The 18760-nt window shown below is 39.9% G+C and overlaps 1 protein-coding gene and 1 long non-coding RNA gene across 4 annotated transcripts in view; one reads left to right on the forward strand and one right to left on the reverse strand.

Annotated features, from left to right (window-relative positions):
• STAB2 (stabilin 2) overlaps positions 1–18760 on the reverse strand; it is a 128585-nt gene that overhangs the window by 56180 nt on the left and 53645 nt on the right. The window contains exons 23-33 of the mRNA XM_067536088.1: positions 18101–18281; positions 17081–17174; positions 13652–13810; positions 12697–12792; positions 10429–10524; positions 7396–7443; positions 3446–3582; positions 3022–3136; positions 1422–1499; positions 1118–1216; positions 895–1002 (exon numbers count right to left, since the gene is read on the reverse strand). Of these exons, the coding sequence (XP_067392189.1) occupies positions 895–1002; positions 1118–1216; positions 1422–1499; positions 3022–3136; positions 3446–3582; positions 7396–7443; positions 10429–10524; positions 12697–12792; positions 13652–13810; positions 17081–17174; positions 18101–18281 (1211 nt within the window). The remainder of the gene's footprint in view (positions 1–894; positions 1003–1117; positions 1217–1421; positions 1500–3021; positions 3137–3445; positions 3583–7395; positions 7444–10428; positions 10525–12696; positions 12793–13651; positions 13811–17080; positions 17175–18100; positions 18282–18760) is intronic.
• Positions 1–18760, forward strand: part of LOC137145381 (uncharacterized) — a 93165-nt gene that overhangs the window by 573 nt on the left and 73832 nt on the right. For 2 of the 3 annotated variants that reach the window (XR_010917645.1, XR_010917644.1), the window contains exon 2: positions 829–921. This is a non-coding gene — a long non-coding RNA (uncharacterized lncRNA). Of the gene's footprint in view, positions 1–828; positions 922–3035; positions 3292–18760 lie in introns of those variants that run through there. The other variant, XR_010917643.1, reaches the window with a different exon arrangement.

The raw sequence follows: 18760 nt of genomic DNA on the forward strand, positions 1-18760 counted from the left end.
TTGAAAGGAGGGCTTCTCCTGTGGACATAACAACCCCGTCTTGGGGAGGTGAAGTACCTACGCTGACAGGAGATGCTTTCTTGTCTCTTGTAGGTAGTGGCTTCACTAAGCACTACAGTGGCTCACCTGCAGTGCTATAAGTGTAGATAAGCCCTCAGGCCTGAACTCTGTGAGGTGGAAAGGCCTTGATATTCCTGTCTATGTCTAGCTGCACTATCCTGTGTTTAACTAATATTTTTAAAACCAGGTTCAGTTTTCCAACTGTAAAGGCAGCTCTCAAAGGATACCCTTTCAAATGCTCATTATGGCTTTTCCCCAGAAGGTGATACAGAAACAATAACATTGTAGCATGAGAGAATTAAAATAGCATTGGCACAGTTTGTCAGCAGCTTTATGTTGATGCTCATGAACAAAACCTTCCACCAAGGCAGTGTTGCCTAGCAGATAGAGCACTAGAATGGGGCTCAGGAGACTTGGGTTCTATTCTTGGCTCTGCTGCTGGCCTGTGGGGTGACCTCAGGTAAATCACGTTACTTTTTTGTGCCTCAGTTTCCCCATTTGCAAAAATGGGCATAATGATATCTAGTTTGTGAAGTGCTTTGCGATCTACTTAGGAAAAGCATCAATAACATTATGATACCTATTATTTTCAACTAGAGATGGACAAACCCCAAGACTGAAAATTGGAACCTCCCATTATTTAGGGGAAAAATAGCTCATGGACCAATCCCCACCCAATTCTTTTGGTTTTAAGCCCACTTGACTGAATTTTTGCAAAACCCAAACCTGGCTGTTTTACTCATTTCTATTTTCATCCAATCTGTGCAGCACTAGCAGTTTTGAAACTGAAATGGCACATTCAATTGGTGAGACGAGACTGGTGATAATACATACCAGAGTGGCGGACTTCTTATTCCTGAGGTAACTTTCAATGGCATCATTATTTGGGGCAAAAACTGTGTAAGCGTTAGCTGCTTCTATTTGATTTGCCAGGCTATATTGCTGTTGTGGAAAGACATAAAAAAAACATAAAATCTTGTAATGATATTCTGCTATCAGTCCAAACACCCACAGTCCAGAGAACCACTTGTATTCTTAAAATAATATGAATACTTGCAATAATATAACCCCTGAAAATGGAGTAATCGGGCATCTGTTCTAAGCGGGCCAGCAGTTTTGGCAAGGTGCCACTCATACCCCTGAGTGGTGTTAAAACCTGAAATAAAAGCATACAAACAACGTCAGTGCACTGAGATATGCCGGGCTCGCAGCTGCAGGGACCAGAAATAGAATAAAATGATGTACTGTACAATATTTTTCCACAGCTGTTGGCTGTTTTCCCATACAAATTGTACTGCCTTGCTCAGGAGGCAAAGGAATAGAGAGCGGGGTGCTAATTTTTAAATTACGTAGTGATGTACCTTATCAATAACGTGTATGATTCCATTCGTGGCTGCAATGTCACCAACTACGATGTTAGCTCCTTCAACGGTGATGTTCTGGAAAGCAAAGGAGTAGGGTTTCCTTTTATGTCACAGTTACACCAGTTTGCTAATTGTGTGTAGCAGACTGCACCTGTCTAACTGCTGACTGAGGGCTAGATTTTGTCCTTGTCTAATGTGCATGGGAGGCATTCCTCCCCCTGGCATAGCCCGTGCTAGGACTCCCCAGATTCACAGTCCTGAAGCCCAGGGGCTGCACCCCCAAATGATGCCTTCAGAGGAAACAGGGTGGGGAGCAGGTGGTGGCGTGGCTCTGCCTTCCCTGCAAGAGTTGAGTGAAACTTTTCAGATGAATAGTTGGCAGAAGTCCAGTTTCAGTCACCCGGAAACTATTCACAAATTTGATGCAAAAGCTTCGGCCAATCACAAAATGACCAGAGCAGGTGATGTGGGGGTGCTATGGCTGGCCCCCAGTGATATTTAACCCAGTGGTTAGGGTACTGGCTCTGAAACTGACTTTTATGATTCACCAAAAATTCTGAAATTTCACATTTGGTTCAATCTAAACTGGTTTTTCTCCTCCCCCAGTTTTTTTTTTTTTTTGGAGCTGACACCGAACTGAAAAATCGGTTACTTGCCCAGCTCCCTTCCCTACGCGCTGGCCAGCAGAACTGACTGACTGCATGGTGGCAGCATGCTGCCTTCCTTAAGTAAATCACTGCCTTTCTCCCCTAATGTAAGTAAGACGCCTCAGGAGCAATTGTGCCACTGAGGCAGAACCTCCTGGTGCTTCTTCTGAGGTGGTGTACCTAGGCACCACTTCCCCTATTACAGCTTGCATGCTAAAAACACCATCTAGCCCTAAGTAAGTTTGAGAAGTCTGTGCTTTCCCATACTTCAAAGCTTTACTGGCCTAGTAGAACCTCCTCAACATGTTTCCCCAAAGTATACTCCTTAACGGGACTCAATACTGTGGAGTTTGCATGCTCCCAGAAACTTGTATCGATTCCAACTATTGTATCGATTCCAACTATTCCAACTATTGAAGGCTAGGTTAAGAGGTGGTCAAGGACAGCTGGCTTTAGTTATTGATCTTTAAAAATACTTTCAAATAATTTGGGACCATCAAGCTGTGCATGAGGTGATCTTATTACTGTTACCCTAATCCTCCCTCTCTCCCCACCCCCAATATTGTCTGTTGCATTTGCTTGATGTGTCTTGTGTTAAATTAGAGTGTAAACTCTTCAGGGTATGGATTGTGCCTTCCTATTTGTACAGAGCCCCTTACAATGAGTCTCTGATCCTGTTCAGGGTTTCTGGTTGCTACAGCAATACCACAATAAACGAACTATTGGGATTGATGAGTCTTAGTCTGACTGACTAGATAAAGCAGAAGAGAAAATAATACTTGTCTGAGAACCTAACAGTGAGAATGTTACAGAGAAATTCCTTTAATGCCTGTGTTATAGGTCCCTTTAAATGTAAGAGTATGCATATGTATTTATATTATGATAGCACTACTAATAATGATGGTCTGAGGGCTAAATGGGATACTAAGGTAGTTGACAGGTGATCTTACCCCATTTTCTTTAGACAGATGCAGGAAATTGCTATGCAGAGATGTTGCCAACATGTCAGATGATGATAAATTCTGGAGGTCAGCAACGCTATAAGCTCCCACTAAGATATGATACCTAAAAAGAAATTCAGCTGGATTCTAATGTTTGTACTTTCTTACAGCTTGCAGATAAATAAGCTTGGTGTTTCAGACAACACTTTCTAGGCCAGAGTCTCTAAACACTACTGTAATAATATAAATAATAAATAATTGACTTCAGTGGGATTACCCCTTCAGTGTAACAAAGGCGTATCTGATTCACTGTTTTTAAGGATGTAAAAAGATGCCTTGCTATAATGAGTTCAAATCAAAAGTACATTTGCATTGAAAACCTATTCATTTAGAGAAACAGATGTACCAAATATTAAACAAATCATCAACATACTTTAGTAGGGTTGCAATGTTACTCTTTGACATCCAAAAGGCTTTCTCATCTTGGTCCATGTTTTCAATTGCTCGAAGAGAAGGCACAAGGAGGGTTAGATTTGAAGTCGCTGACAGCGCTGTGTTTATTGAAGCCTCCTGAATCAGAGTAAAATGTGTTATATGATATGTCCTGAAAAGTATCGTATTATAAATGAAATAGGTGTCATCCTATCAATCTTTTAATAGGATGCCATTCATGAATTGTCCTGTGAGTTGTGTGGGGAGGAAGAGCCATTAAGTAGAGTTATGAATTGAACCAATGGATACAAAGAGAGCTACAAAAATGTATGAAAAGCCAAACCAGTGAATTTTTGGTCAGTGTATAAAGGATAGAAACAACCTTAATAATGCTAAGAACCAATTTGAATATGATAACCATAAGAAATGAGTCAATCAACACAACTATCTTACTGTGTCATTTATTTATTTTATGTATTTGAATTTAAAAATATTGTGGTTACTACTGCTGCTTGATAATAGTTGCAACTGAACTACCCATGAAGGGTAGTCAGAAGTATTTACGAAACAGGATGGATAAGGTTAATAGCCATGAAATAGATAATCTGTATAATACAAGGTTCACATCTGAAAGACAATATATTTAAGCAGAGATTTTCCAAGAACCATAAGGGAGTTATGTATCTAATTCTCCATGAATTTCAATAGGCTTTGGGTGCCTAATTCCCTTCAGGTGTCATTGACAATCCCAATTTTAACATGAGGCTATAGGCTGCTAATGTTCGAACATGCTGACTCATGTTTCATTTAGCAGTGTTTGGTTTTAGGCTGTGGAGGAAACTCAGGAGGAGAGATTAAGAGAATTAATCTCAAGAGGATATAACCCCTTTCTCTTAAAACAAAACAAAACAACCCCACCCCCAAGGCTGGAAGGTGGATTATAAGCATCAAAACTTGGTATTTTCACTCTTTCAAATTTTCATGGAGCAATGGGTTCAGGTTTTGCCTTGCCCTAGCTGGCATGCTGCCTGGAGACTGGCCAGGGTCTCTTCCTCATGCTCCTTCATCACTTGTATTGTCATGTCAGTGTCAAGAAAGGAGACTATATATAAACCAGCCTCCTGAAATAGCTGGGAATTTTATCTGTTAGTATCATCTTTCTTTCTAGACACCATTATCACCAGCATCTGAGGGCCTCCTGGGTATTTAAAAATAGAACTAACAATAACAGTCTTCCTCTTCCTTCCTTCCCAGTCTGTAGGAAAAACAGCATTCAGGTATGAAAATGAATAGCATTCCTATGACGTTAAAAGTATGCACAGAGAAAGACCTCCCTGTTTTGCTTGTCTTATAAAATACCATTTGATTCAGAGAGAGGTTTTCTCCTATCCCCAGAACATCAGCATTTGAGCATAGTTTAGGCAACTATAGGGCCTGATCCAAGGCCCAGTAAAGTCAATGGAAAGATTCCCACTGGCTTTTATGGGCTTTGGATCAGGCCCAACGTCTCTTTCTGGGCAATGTGAACAGCTAGCAATAAGTATCTAAGGGCCCAGAATTGATTAGTATAATCTTGGATATTCACTGTGCTTTGATTTCAGAAAAAGCAGGACCGAGGTACCTATTTTGCAGCTGGAAAGGATCTGAATAAAAGCCCATGACAACTGGTGTCTTGTTAACAACTTTTAGATGGCAAGGAGTCTTAGGCTATGTCTTTACTGACGGCGGCAAATTTGCCGCCGTCAGATCGACTTCTCTGGATCAACTGAGCGGTCAGTGAAGACCCGCTCAGTCGATCCAGAAATCGACGTATTAAGACCACCTTCTCAAGTGGCGTAGCGCTGCGTTGACGGGAACACGGTTCCTGTCGGCGCAGTGCAGTGAAGATGGCGTGCAGAAGAGAAGCAGAGAAGTCAATGGGAGTTACGCAAGTTTTTTGCGTAGCTTGCGTAACTCCGGTCGATTGTCGCCGAATCTCCGAGGTAGTGAAGACAAGCCCTCTGGGTATGACCACGAATTGATGCAGCAGGATCGATTGAGCAGGCAGTGGAGACCCGCTCAATCGATCCCAGAAGTGCTCTCCGTTCGATGCAGTAACTTCACCCCCTGGAAAAGAGTAACACTGCGTCGATCGGAGGGCATTGCCTGTCGGCGCAGCGCAGTGGAGATGCTGTGGTAAAGGAGCATAAGCAAATCGACGGGAGATACGCATTCTACAGTATGTAGTTTGCGTATCTCCCGTCAACCCAGCATGGTAGTGTAGACCAGGCCTAAATGTGTTTGAATAAAATTTGGGAACAAAGCTGCTTCAAGAGCCCTGTACTTCTTATCATTTAACAGAATACTTGGCTTACGTTTCCAGACAACGGAAGTGAAAAAATTAAATATTAGATGGTGTGAAAGCATGGGTGTGGTGTGGAGAAAAGGATGAAGGGCATGGGGGAAGCTAGGGAGTTTGATAAGAGATAATTAAGCCATTACTTATCATTGAATGAAAGTATTTTTGGTAGGTTATTTAGATAATAGTGATTATAACTACAAGAGCACCAGGAACAGCATCAACATAATGGGAGAAGGAGCATCACACAAATATACGGAATAGAACCTGCTACTAACCGTAGATGTTAAAATCATGGAAATTGCACTGGCTCTTCTAATAGACAAGTTACTCTACATACCCTAGAGGAATATACATTTTTTTAAGACTACAGTTCTTTAATTTAAGAGGTGGAATTTCTCTGAAGTACAGCAGGGATCTCCACGTCCCTATTTCAATAGGCTTTGCGTGCTCCCTGCATAATGTGTTCTCTCTCTTCTCTAACTTCTGAGGAATTTTGTTCGAGCCTAGCAACACTTTCCTCATGCTTGACTCCTAATACATGACTACATATACTTATTTCCCCTCTTGTTTTATTATTTTCTCTGTCTGTAAAATTGCCAATGAAATATGAGTTGCGCAGGCAGCCAGATAACTATTTTTAAATTAGCCATGTTATCCTATAAGTCTGCTCTGCCGTGATGGCTAAAAAGATTGAGACAATGGTTAGGCTGCTGGTGTGTTGTGTGGTGTGGTGTGACTGCTGCTGGTCACACTGTTCATAAGGGTCTGTCTGTTACATTGTGCTTGCTCCATCTATTTGTTATATCTATCTATTGTCTCTTGCCTTATATTTAGACTGTAAGCTTTTTGGGGCTGGAAGTGTCTCTGTGTGTTTTTACTGCACCTGGCATAATGGAGCTGGGACTTCTAGGTTCTACTGCAATACAAGTAATAAATTACAGAGTGATCTGGCAAATGTAAATCCATTTGCTGGTTGGAACAGTTCTCATTTTGTTCAAGCTGATGCTTCTACCCCTAATATAAGGTCACATATTATAGTCTCATTTATCTACTCATTCATATTCTATGACTCAATCAAGTCAGTGAGGACCGTGGATTCCTTCTCACTTGCTCTGACATTCAGAATGATGATTGCTCACAGTTTAGATTTTCATGCCATCCCTCACCATGCAAATATGCAGGAGAAAGAATTCTCCTCCAATCCTCGTTGCTGTGGAGTCTACTGCAGTCATTGGCTCCACAGCCCTTACGCAGCCTTCTCATCAAGGGGGAAATAGGAAGATTTACTCAGAGGTGGGATCTCATGTCATCTGCATGACTATGGAGCTGGGCTCTGTGTCTATATAGCCTCCTACTATACTAGAACTGGCATTGGTTCCTCTGCCAGTGGAGCTTCTGCATCGATTGAGTTTGGAGTTGGAATTTGGCCTCAGTGCAGAAGAATTAGATGATGAGGTTCTGCCTTGAGTTCCACGTATGCACCTGTTCATAATAGTACAGATCTTGGCCTGCATTGTTTGATGGGAATATCACTAGAGATCCACATTTCTATAGATTAAAAAGATAGTATTTTCTCAAATTTTAATATGCAAACAAAAAAACATACTCACATTAACCCATTGGTTAAATCCAGCTGCCTCTGACAGAGAAGACAACTCCTGATCCAATAAAGAGAAGAGTGAATACAGAGGCTATAGACATCTGCACCCACATAACTGGTTTGATTTTCAAAAACAATGGGCAGCTTTATTGCAATCTATGGTGACACAGAATGTCTGTCCTATGTGTTATTACATGGAGATGCAGGGATTCAGTAGACATACTGAATGAGGACAGCAGCAGTTGTATCAGCAATAAAACAGTAACATTTTTCTAGTACTATGGTACACTTTGGTTTCAGTGGGAGTTGTGAAAGTTCAATTCTGAAAATTGAGTCACCTGATGCTTAAATATGCATGTAGGTGTCTAACTTTGGCCTAAATATTTTATCTCTAAGTATCTGAGCCCAACTCTTGGCTTAAGTCAATCTCAAATAAATCAAAAGAGAATTCTTTGTTTTTGTGCTGTGTATGCAGCACCTAGCACAGTAGGGCCGTGGGCCGTGACTGGGGCACCTAGGCCATACAAATTAACTGGTTAAAAAAACCGTCATTAACACAGAGTTTAATGTTGGTCAGGGATAGTCTGTGCCCTTCCACAATGTCAAATTCAGCGAAACTCAGACCTCTGAAAACAAAGAAATACTGAGTTAAGTTTGTTTGTCCATGTCACCTCAACTCTGCCTTCTGTGAGAGATGCCCTAAAATCACCCATGACATGCACACACACTGCCTTTTTGCTGTAATGCGCAGGCACTTTCTGCACTTGCCCTACACTCAAACACTGAACCTCTTCCCCCAGCAAAATACCACACTTAGGAAATTTAACAGCACCTCATACCCTTTTACAACCCCTTTACACTTGCACACAGGATGCCATCTAACCCTATACTTTCCCCACTCATCATTAAATCCATAGACTCTTCTTATATCCCACCTCACTAGTGACAATCCCCATGGCAGGAAGACCCCAGGGCCCTTCTACTTGACATAATCCATATGATTCCATATTGAAACCCTGCATCTCCATGTAACATCACCCAGGACTGACATTCTGAGTCACCTCAGACTGCAATGGGAGCTGTGGATGCTCATTATAAAGGGGCTGGGAGCAGGGCTCAGATACTGCCTGAGGGGCAAGCCCCCCCCAATGTTCCAGTTTCAGACCCCTCTAAAGGGGTAAGAGGCTCCTAGATTTGGGCGCACACATATAAGGAGAGAATATGAAGCTGCCCCATTTTTCCTCCAGTTCACCTGCCTCTCTCCCCCCACAACGTCCCTTTCCTAGTGTCCCTCCCCCAACCCCATTTATCCCTGCTCCCCTTGCTGCAGTCTCAAACCCCTACCCCCTATTTCCCCACTCCTCCACCCCCTCAAATGCCCCTCTCCTGACTGCAAGTTACATCTAACTTTTTTTGTGTTACAAAAATACTTTGAATATTTTCCCAAAATACCTCTCTGCCAAAGAGTGACAGATTGTAGCAATGTGTCTTTTAGCCTTTCGCCCAAATTAGGACTTGAACTGTCACTAGCTGGGGGAGTGCAGGACACAAGAACTATTGTTTATTTCCTCGAACTATCCGGCTCTAGTGAAAACTTTCCACCTACAAATCCTTTTAACGTCACTCTTTGCACATGCTCGGTGTGATTTGTTTGGTGTTTGACCCTTACTCGAGAGCTTCACTGGAGAACCAAACTCTTGTTAATAGTGTTTTGGATTTTGCTCCCTGGAAGGGTTTGTCGGTGCTATGCATGCTCTGAGGGTAATAATCAAGTGAGTGAGACCCTTGCATTTGATCTCTAGGCCTGGGCAAAAAATGGTGCCAGACTAGAAAAGCTGTTTATTTCAGGTGGCTGTATCTCAGGAATCCCTTCGGGACCCCAAATTAGGTTCACTACCCGTACCCCACACTGCCTGAGGCAGACCAGTTTTCAAGGCAATCTGTGTAACTGTGCAGGTTTTAGAACATTAAGAAGAGTCAACCTTTACACAGAATAGTCTTCTCAACCTTAACTGTGGACCAAGTGCTCCATTATCATAATAATGAAAGACAAGTCAATTTTTAAAACTTTCTTCTTTGTAGTACTGAGAGTGAATGGAAATCCTTTAGGGTAATTTTCTGAAAATGGGGCATTTTTAGTAGCCAAAATGTACTATAGTCTTAGAAAAACTGTGCTCACTTTCAGGTATGATTCCCCATTCCCATGCAACATGTTTACTGAAGAGCTTCATCTTGAGTGTAGTGTTTCCCCAGACAGGCATTTTGTTTTCCACCAACTGGAGAGTAGAATTCTAAAAAAAGTTTTCAGGCTCTTAATTTATTCATTTGTGTTGCCATTTCCAGGTAATGTGAAAGGTTGCAAAATTAATCTGACATTATAAATCCACTGATAAACCTGCTGTAAATGTCTTTATGTTCTGTAATGGATTCTTAGTCAGTAACTTATTTTGTTTATGTTCACTTCAGTGCTGAGACTGGAAGCAGACTGGGGTATAAACAATAATGTTAATCCCAGTTTCTTATTGCTGGCCAGTTTGGAAAAAAAAAAAAAGATATAATAGCTGAAAAGATCGACACACACCTTTCCTTTTCCTGTCCAGTTAAAGAAGTAGTTAAAAATTTACCTTCTTCACTAAATGACCTATTTTATTTTTCTATTTACACGTGATAAGTCGATCTCTGATCAAAATGGAAAGGTTCAGCTGAGACTAATTTTCAAGACCAGACTTTCATATAATCTGGGCACCCACGGCTCTCAATGACTTCAGTTGGTGTTTGTGAAAGTATATGAAAATTGGACTGTCACGCTGGCACTTGCAGAGGCCTAATGAAATTAGATGCTCAGTTCCCTTGGGCCCCTTTGAAAGTCGTAGCTTCACTCTTTAAACACAATATCTCAGTTCTGGGATTTGCAAGAGTCTCAGCAGGACCACTGTCTGCAGGTTGGTTGTTCAGAAGTCACTTTACTGTCTTCCTAGCCAACATTACTGTAAGAATCTGAAGTAGAACGTGTCCTTACATAAAAAACCACTGTCTTACTTACATCTGCTGCACTTCCATAGCATATGATGCCATCTCCTTCATAGCCCTTTGGACATACACAGTCCCAGACACCAGAGGACACAAATTGACAAGTTGCCTTTAAAAAAGAAGGGAGAGAAGATTTAATCTGTCAAAGAGCTGCAGATCCAAGCGATGTTGTTGATATAATATGCTTGCACATAAGACAAGGCAGTACTGAGCTGTAGCAAAGTTAAAATAACTGAAAATCGGTTCATTGAGGCCCTAATTCAGGAAAGTATCCCTATTCTGGAAAGAACTTAAGTATGTGCTTAAATACCACTAAAATCAATAGAACTTAAATGCTTTCCTGAATCAAAGAGACAAGGTGGGCGAGGTCATATCTTTTATTGGGCCGACTTCAGTTGGTGAGAGAGACAAGTTCACCAACAGAAGTGGGTCCAATAAAAAATATTGCCTTACCCACCCTGTCTCTCTAACAATCTGGAACCGACATGGCTACAACACTGCATACAACCTCCTGAATCAAGAGCTTAGTGAGAGAGATGATGTAGCTCAACTGGAAATTATAAACTTGACGCAGGAATTATTCAGTAAAATTCTATTGCTTTTGCTCTGTAGGTCAGACTAGATGATCACAATGGTTCCCTCTGATCTTAAAATCTGGGTTTGATTTAATGCAATGGACAAAGGGACTGACTTTCAGAAGTGCTGAGCACCCACCACTCCAACTGAAGTCAATGTATGCTGCATGCATCATACTGCACCTCTGCAAAGTCAATCCTGCAACTATTAGGGGTGTGTAACTTTAATGGATGTCCATGTCTCCCAGGAAAATAGCATCCTCTGCTTTCTAGTACTGGGTCTTGTCTGAGTAGCCAAAATTGGATGGAAGTGCATGAAACCAGAAGCAGGGTGGTGAAATGCAGTTTTCTATGTTTCTTGTATCCTGGACCTCCATTATTTAACCCTATTTATTAATAAATAACAGAACTAAGAGAGTACTTCACAACAAGATTCACAAAAGGGTTCAAACATGTTTGTGCCCCTTTTAATTTGGTAATCACAAATATTTGCACAGCTAAGATTTTGTTCATGCAAATATTTGGAGAACGGCTGCTGTTTGAGCAAATTCTCATATTTGCATGCAAACTAGGAGATTTGTGCACATATAAGAACCTTTATTTTCCTCCCCTTAGAAAGTATTATTATCCAGTCATAGTACCAGAAAAAATACTTTACAATTTAGAGAATCAGTCACATACCACAAATGATGAATAAGCAGAGAACTGTTAGTGAAAAACCCATAAACTGTATAAACTGTCAAACTATTGTGAATTACAAAATCATGCATACCAAAGCTGTTTGCAGATAATTTCGGAACAGAAATGAAAGGCTAAATTGATCAAGTAACTTATTTGCAATAAATAATCCAAAACAGTTCCAATTAAAAACAAAAAAAACTCCTTATGCAGTATAGCATGTCACATCTTGACGAATCCCACAGTACCGTACTGAGCAGGTGCTTCTGGTGTGGAGAGAAGAAATTGTAGCTAAAGATACTGGGAAGAAAGGCCATGAAGTATCTTAACTGTCTGGGAAAAACAAACTGGATCTTGATTTGAGACCCACAAAGTAAATTGCATTGTACTAAACATATTCCCCTTGAATGAATGAGTATATCCTGATGAAATTTGAAACTATGGCTCCTGAGAGTCTATGTATCATTAGACCTGATGATGGGACTACTAAACTATTTCTTCTGGTATATTTGAATGGTGAATGGGATAACTGAACTCCTAAGTAGCTATTGTAAGTAACCAAAAAGAACTTATTCTATGGTGTATAAATTCAATGGATCTGCACCAATTTACAGCAGCAGAGAATTTGTCTCTTTGTCTTCATGTTGCTTTGCTGATACTAAACAAACAAAACAAAACAAAAAACCCCACTCCTCTAGATAAGACAGAACATGGAGACCAACTTCCCATTCTTCTTCACAGACCAAATTGTTGGGGCCTTACTCAATTATCAATCAGGGAAATGCTAACGGATCTCAGTGGAAAAACTGAATAAGGATCTATCTGAATATCAGCAAAGACTTCACCTGACACTGAAGGACGTTTTCATGCACTCGACTCATCTTTAAACATCTGATAACATGGGCTGCGTCACTTTAGCTCTATTGGGATCCCATTAATTCTCATGTCCATGGAAAAAATATTATTCACTGATGCATACAGTAAAAAAATATTGTTTGAATATTTTGTTCAGAGAATAATTAACTCACCAGATGATGGCACTTTCCATTTTGGTCCAAACAAGAGTTTATTGGTTCACATTCAATTCCATTCCCCCGAAATCCATCCTTGCATTCGCAGTCATTCTACCATTCCAACAAAACAAGGTAATAAAATAAAACTGATTAAAACATTGTAGATCTTCTAAACACTATGGATCAGATTTCCAGATGGTATTTATCCACATAGCTCCATCGACTTCAGTGGAGTGACACCAATTTACACACGCTGAGGATCTGTCCCTTTGTACTTTAAACCTACTAAAGGGCTTGTACTGAAACTCTGAATCTTCTGTTTCACGCCCAACACTAATACCAGTAAGTTGAGGCCCTGCACATGGTGGAGCTGAAGTGTTTGATCTTTTGGCATCATTCATGGGGAAAGGGTAGTCCCTCAGTGTGCCCTGCATAGATGTTTAAAAGAATTAGTGATTTAAAAACTATATACGAGTGGTCTAGAAATATCCTAGAGAGATAATTAGCGTTCATGGATTATGAAAGGGTTTTTTATTTTATTTTTCTGAATAGTTGTAAATAACTAAAGAATAAAGTACAGTTTATTTCAATAGACAATTAATGTTTCTAAGTTTTTTCAGAAGAAGTGAGTTTCAAGACAAGATTTAGAATGTAGAGAAGGGTAGTCATTTGGGACATAAGAACATAGGACTTGAAGAGACCTCCTGCATCATCAATTCCAGACCTCTGCTATCTCTGTCAACCCTGTCATATAAACCCTTCATAAATTTATCAAGCTCCATCTTAAAACCACTTAGGTTTCTTGCCCCTACTCCTGTGAGATGTGGGACATAAGATGTGGGTGGCTTTTCCAGGTACGTGAGGTTGCATGGAAGAGGGAACACACAGGGAGTGGGAGATGAAGTAGAAAGTAGTAGTTAGGCAGCAGAATGATTTAGAGAGAGTGCAGGAAAATATGAGCATAACTTACCTGACCTGGCCCTATGTATATGCAGGTAGCATTGTCATGGCACCCTCTGAAATTTGGTAGCAGACAATTGTTGATCTCTGAGCAATCTCTTCCATTCCCAGTCCATCCTGGCTGGCATACACATGTATGCGTTCCAATGCCTGTTTTAATACATTCTGCCTGTGGGGATATGTCAGAGTAAACAAGTCAATCTCAAGTTTAATTGACACCAACCATCATCTTAAAATGGACAGCTTGCAAAAGGACATGCTGGAATGGAGATGGAATTTTTGGCTATGAAGAGAACCAAACTCTTTTTTCCCCCCTTTAATATTTTCATGGATTTCTTTAGTGCTGGTGAATAGTTACAGCCCTGGAACTTCATGTCCCCCTTTATCCACAGGAGGCAGTGGCAGGCAGTGAAAGCTTTTCCACACGCCCTGTCACTGTCTCAGCCCTGACTTGGCGGGGAGGAGAAACCACCTTTATAAGGTGTGAAGGTATCCGATCACTGAATCAAATCTGTGTGTGTTATGTGGATACCTGTGCACTGCTAACTATGATGCAACTAGCAATGTATTTCACATACGCTGGCTTCCAAACAGTCATCAGAAGATAATAAATAACTTTAGGTCACTAATAACTTGACCTGAATTTGATCTGACAATTTAAATGGAGAAAATACTTTTAAAATCCAATGCTTAAAACCCTGTACTAGTTATGGGCTTCCTTATAGTAGATCCTGATCTGCCATCTCTAAAGAGGAGAAAGATTCCCTCATCACCATAGCTTTAGCTTCATTATGGAAGAGGAGGGCCTAGGGGTGTAGAGAGATGTCAGTCCATGGGTCTACTGCTTTGAAGGAAGATTTTACGTTGGGTTATCTTAAGAATGTTACTGAACTCCTTATGAAAGCTGTGTGGCATTCATCTTTGGGCATAATGACTACATAAGTGACAGCAATTTTCATAGCAATGCAACTGTAAAGGTAAGAACTTTAACTATGGGAAGGATCTGAACTTGGCTGGGAAATTCAGAATTTACATATGCAAATGTTTCTTATTGGTATTCCTTGCCTTTCCTTAGATTTCCTCTAAAGCAGTGTTTCTCAACCTTTTTGTGCTGGTGACCCCTTTGGACTAAAAACAATAAATACATTATAACCCTCCCTATGACTTGAAAAAACTGTAATCCCCGAAGTTAAATATCATTAAGTAAATTATGAATAATACTGGCCCACCAATGTTAATAAACGTAATATTACAAATGTACGCAAATATATTGAGTAATTTCAGTTCCTATACCTTTTTGTGTTAGCAGAGAGATTACTAAACTCCCCAAAATATGCTGTAATTAATAGCAGTGGGCTTCACGCAACCACGTGATTTCATGCAACCACCTGAGCTCACTGCTGCTTCCCATCCAGACAGTGGTGTTGTTTTTCGTGGCTAGCAAATAATGCATGCTGCACTTGTCAGTGAGGTCTTGTTGTGCAATGGATAAGTTTTTAAAGAGAGCTCAACAAGGTACTTCACAGAATGAAGGAGTGAAGGCCAAGTGCAGAAAATCTGATTGCAGCTATTTAATGTATGGTTTCACAGCAACTGAAAATAAACCTCATTGTGTTGTGTGTGGTGAAGTGCTAAGTGCTGAAAGCGTGAAACCTTCTAAACCAATTCGGCATTTGGAAAATAAACATCCATTGTTAAAGAACAAGCCTTTTGAGGTCTTTAAGAGAAAATTGAATAGCCAGCAAATGCTGATGTTGAACACAAGTAATATCAGTAAAATGCTCTTGAAGCTTTATATCTCGTGTCACCTCATATTGCACAAACATGTAAGGCACATACAATAGCTGAGAATCTCATACTTCCTGCAGAATTAGACATGGTTACAAGCATGCTTGGCCAGGAAGAGTTAAATAAGCTTAAAGCTATTCCTTTATCAAATGATACAGTTTCAAGGTGTATGATGTGTGAGCAGTTGAAAGAAAAGTTAAAATGGTGTGAATTCTTAGCTGTTCGGTTTGATGAATAAACAGGTATTTCAGGCTCAGCACAGTTCTTAGCTTTCGTTAGATATATTTCAGATGCTACTGTTGAGGAAATATGCTTTTCTGTAAAGCGCTGCCTAGTCACATGACTGGTGAATGTCTATTGAACACGTTTGTTGAAGCTACCGAATATTTTGAAATCGATGGGGAAAATGTATTGCTATATGCAGGGACTGTGCCAAAGCAATGACTGGCAAGAATAGCGGGCTTGTTGCAAGACTAAAAACCATAATGCTGCATGAAATTTGGACCCATTGCTTCTTACATCAGCAAGCAATTGCTGTAAAAGGAATGCCTGTTGAGTTGTCAGGTGCTTGATGAATCTGTAAAAGTTTATGAATTTCATAAAAAGCCGTCCTCTATCAGCTTGCCTCTTGGCAGCTTTATGTGATGAAATGGGTGCACTTCATAAAAGTCTTCTCTTGCACACTCAAGTGAGGTGGCCCTCGTGGGGAAAAGCATTAAGCAGACCTTTTGAATTGTGAGCCAAAGTACTTAGGATCAAGGGTCTCCTTTTGCTAAATTGTTCAGTGACCCGTCATCGCTTCTTCAGTTGGCTTACTTAGTAGACGTCTTCAGTCATCTGAATGAGTTGGATGAGTTTTTAAGGACGATACAAAATTGCGTTGGGAGACAAAGTGAGAGCCTTTGGAAAGAAGCTTGGACCCTGGTCTGCTCGGCTTCAGAATTGAAACTTTGAGTCATTTCCTCTGTGTTGCGAGTTCATGAAATTGATTGCTCATGACAAGAGTGTGGACATAAAAAAACTAAAAAACATTATGGTTGAAAATATACTTGAACTTAGAAAGCAGCTCCAGGATTACTTCCCACTTGATGATGAAGAACTAGGCAAGAGGTGATCATTAATTCATTCAACAAAAGAATAGAATTTACGGGAAGCCTACAAAATAAACTGATCGAGCTTTCATCTGATAATACGCTTCAGTGTTTATTTCCTCCAGAAGGCATATGCACATTTTGGATGACGCAGAAGAATGAGTATCCTGACGTGCAACTGAACTTTTGAAAGTTTCAGTCCCGTTTGCAACGTCATACTTATGTGAATTGGGATTCTCATCACTGGTTGCAATTAAAAAGAAAGCAATGAAATAAATTATCCGTGGAGAATGACTTGCTGCTGAATGTTTCTTCAATTCAACCCAACTTAAAAAATTAGCTGGTATAAAACAAGCACAAGTGTCTCATTAAAGGAGTCTGTGAGACTCATAATTTGTAAAGAGCGAACTTATAGTTTTTCTAGGTAAAAATAAACTTTGATCTGGCACACAAATGTGTTTTCTTACCTTCCTTTGCAACCCCCCAAACCCGTCCCACAACCCTCAGGCTGAGAAACACTGCTCTGAAGTGATTCATTCTGTAAGAAATCATATACTTACATTGATATTGCAACCACCTTGAACTAAAATAGCACAAGGATCTACTTCACTGCAGGTTGTTCCATCTCCCTCATATCCAGGTTTGCAAACACAGCTATAAAAACAAGGTTTTATTAAATCACTTTGCATGATAGGACACTTGTAAAATTAAGCTGGATTGATTTTTGGTACTATTTTTCATTTAACACATTGTCTAAATTACAGGCTGCTTAAAATTATTTAGCTTTGGCTTAATTATGCAAACCACTGTAGTGCTCATTTTTTCCCCAAATACAGGATCATGTAATATAATGAAACATGTGGGAGCTATTCTGTATTTATATGTGAGATGGGAAATAAAATGTACCCTGACCTTACTTTCTACTCTAAATGTCTCCATACAATGGTGAACTTTATAGGTCTGAATAGAATACAAACCAGAGAAGTCCTTTCTTTCAGTAACATAGAAGATACCATGCCATTTCAAATATATACATGGTTAAGAATGAACATCAGAAAAGCACACTGCACAAAATGTTCATATGCACTGACACCCCATTTTCAATACCTATTTAGGTATTTAGCCTGTCTTATTGCAAGTCAATGAATTTAGGCTCCTAAGATATTCAGGCACTTTTGAAAATGAAACTTAGATTCCTAAATAACTTTGACACTTTTGACTTATCCTTTTACTTCTGCAGTTTTACAAGCTCAAACATATTGATCTCTAGGTTGGAAAAATCTATGTATAAGATGTAGAAATGAGCACAGAACTGGGAATCAAATGCTGAGATCTAATCCCTGCTTGGCAAATGACTCACTGCTTGGCTTTGGGTAGGTCCCTTCACTTTTCTGCCTCTGTTTCTCACCTTTTAAAATGAAAGTAATATGCACATACCATCTTATAGTATTAGCATAAAGATTAAGGTTTGTATAGTCGTGTGAAGTGTTATTTTGAAACAGAAAATGCCAATCCTGTAGTTTGATTTTGAAAGTGTTATAGCAAACGTAGTATTAGTTAGATGTAAGTAACTGACCTACCTCGTGGCACCATTACTAAGCTGACAATTGGCGTGTGCATGACAGAATTGCACAAAAGGCCCACATGGAACTATCTGCTTATCACAGAGTTTCCCAGCATATCCACTTCTGCATGATCCGGCAAGGCAGATTCCATCACTGTCTATTCTGTTATCACACTTCCCATAAACACACAGACACTCTGTAGGGGGAAAAAATGAAATGTGAAATTAAACAATTGAAAAAGATATATGTCCCTATATGGCATTTCTTAAATATTTCACATTCGTTCTTTCCAAAATCTAAACTCCTATATTTTTAGTGTCACACCTTTCAAAAAAATCTTTGTGGCATTCTTTTACCGTATCCATATATTTTCAGTTGCCTTTTAAGGGTAATAATACATGATATTCTTCATATTTTTATAGCACACCTGTCTCACACTGGAATGTAAAGTTCTCTCTAGAAGCTGGTGAAGCAGGCACACAACATCATATCTTGGATTGAAAAGAATAAAATGATTACATTTAATGTAGATCAAACAAAATTACTAAACTTTTACAAACTCGAAGCCCCTGATCCTGCAAGGATTTATCCACATACTTAACTTTATGCCTATGAGCAGTCCTGCTGAAGTCACAGAGCTACTCGAAGTAAATGTGTATGAATTTGCAGAATCAA

This window comes from Emydura macquarii, unplaced genomic scaffold (assembly GCF_026122565.2).
Source record: "Emydura macquarii macquarii isolate MOO-44397 ecotype Brisbane River unplaced genomic scaffold, CSIRO-AGI_Emac_v2 contig_3530, whole genome shotgun sequence".
Classification (NCBI taxonomy): Eukaryota; Metazoa; Chordata; order Testudines; family Chelidae; genus Emydura; species Emydura macquarii.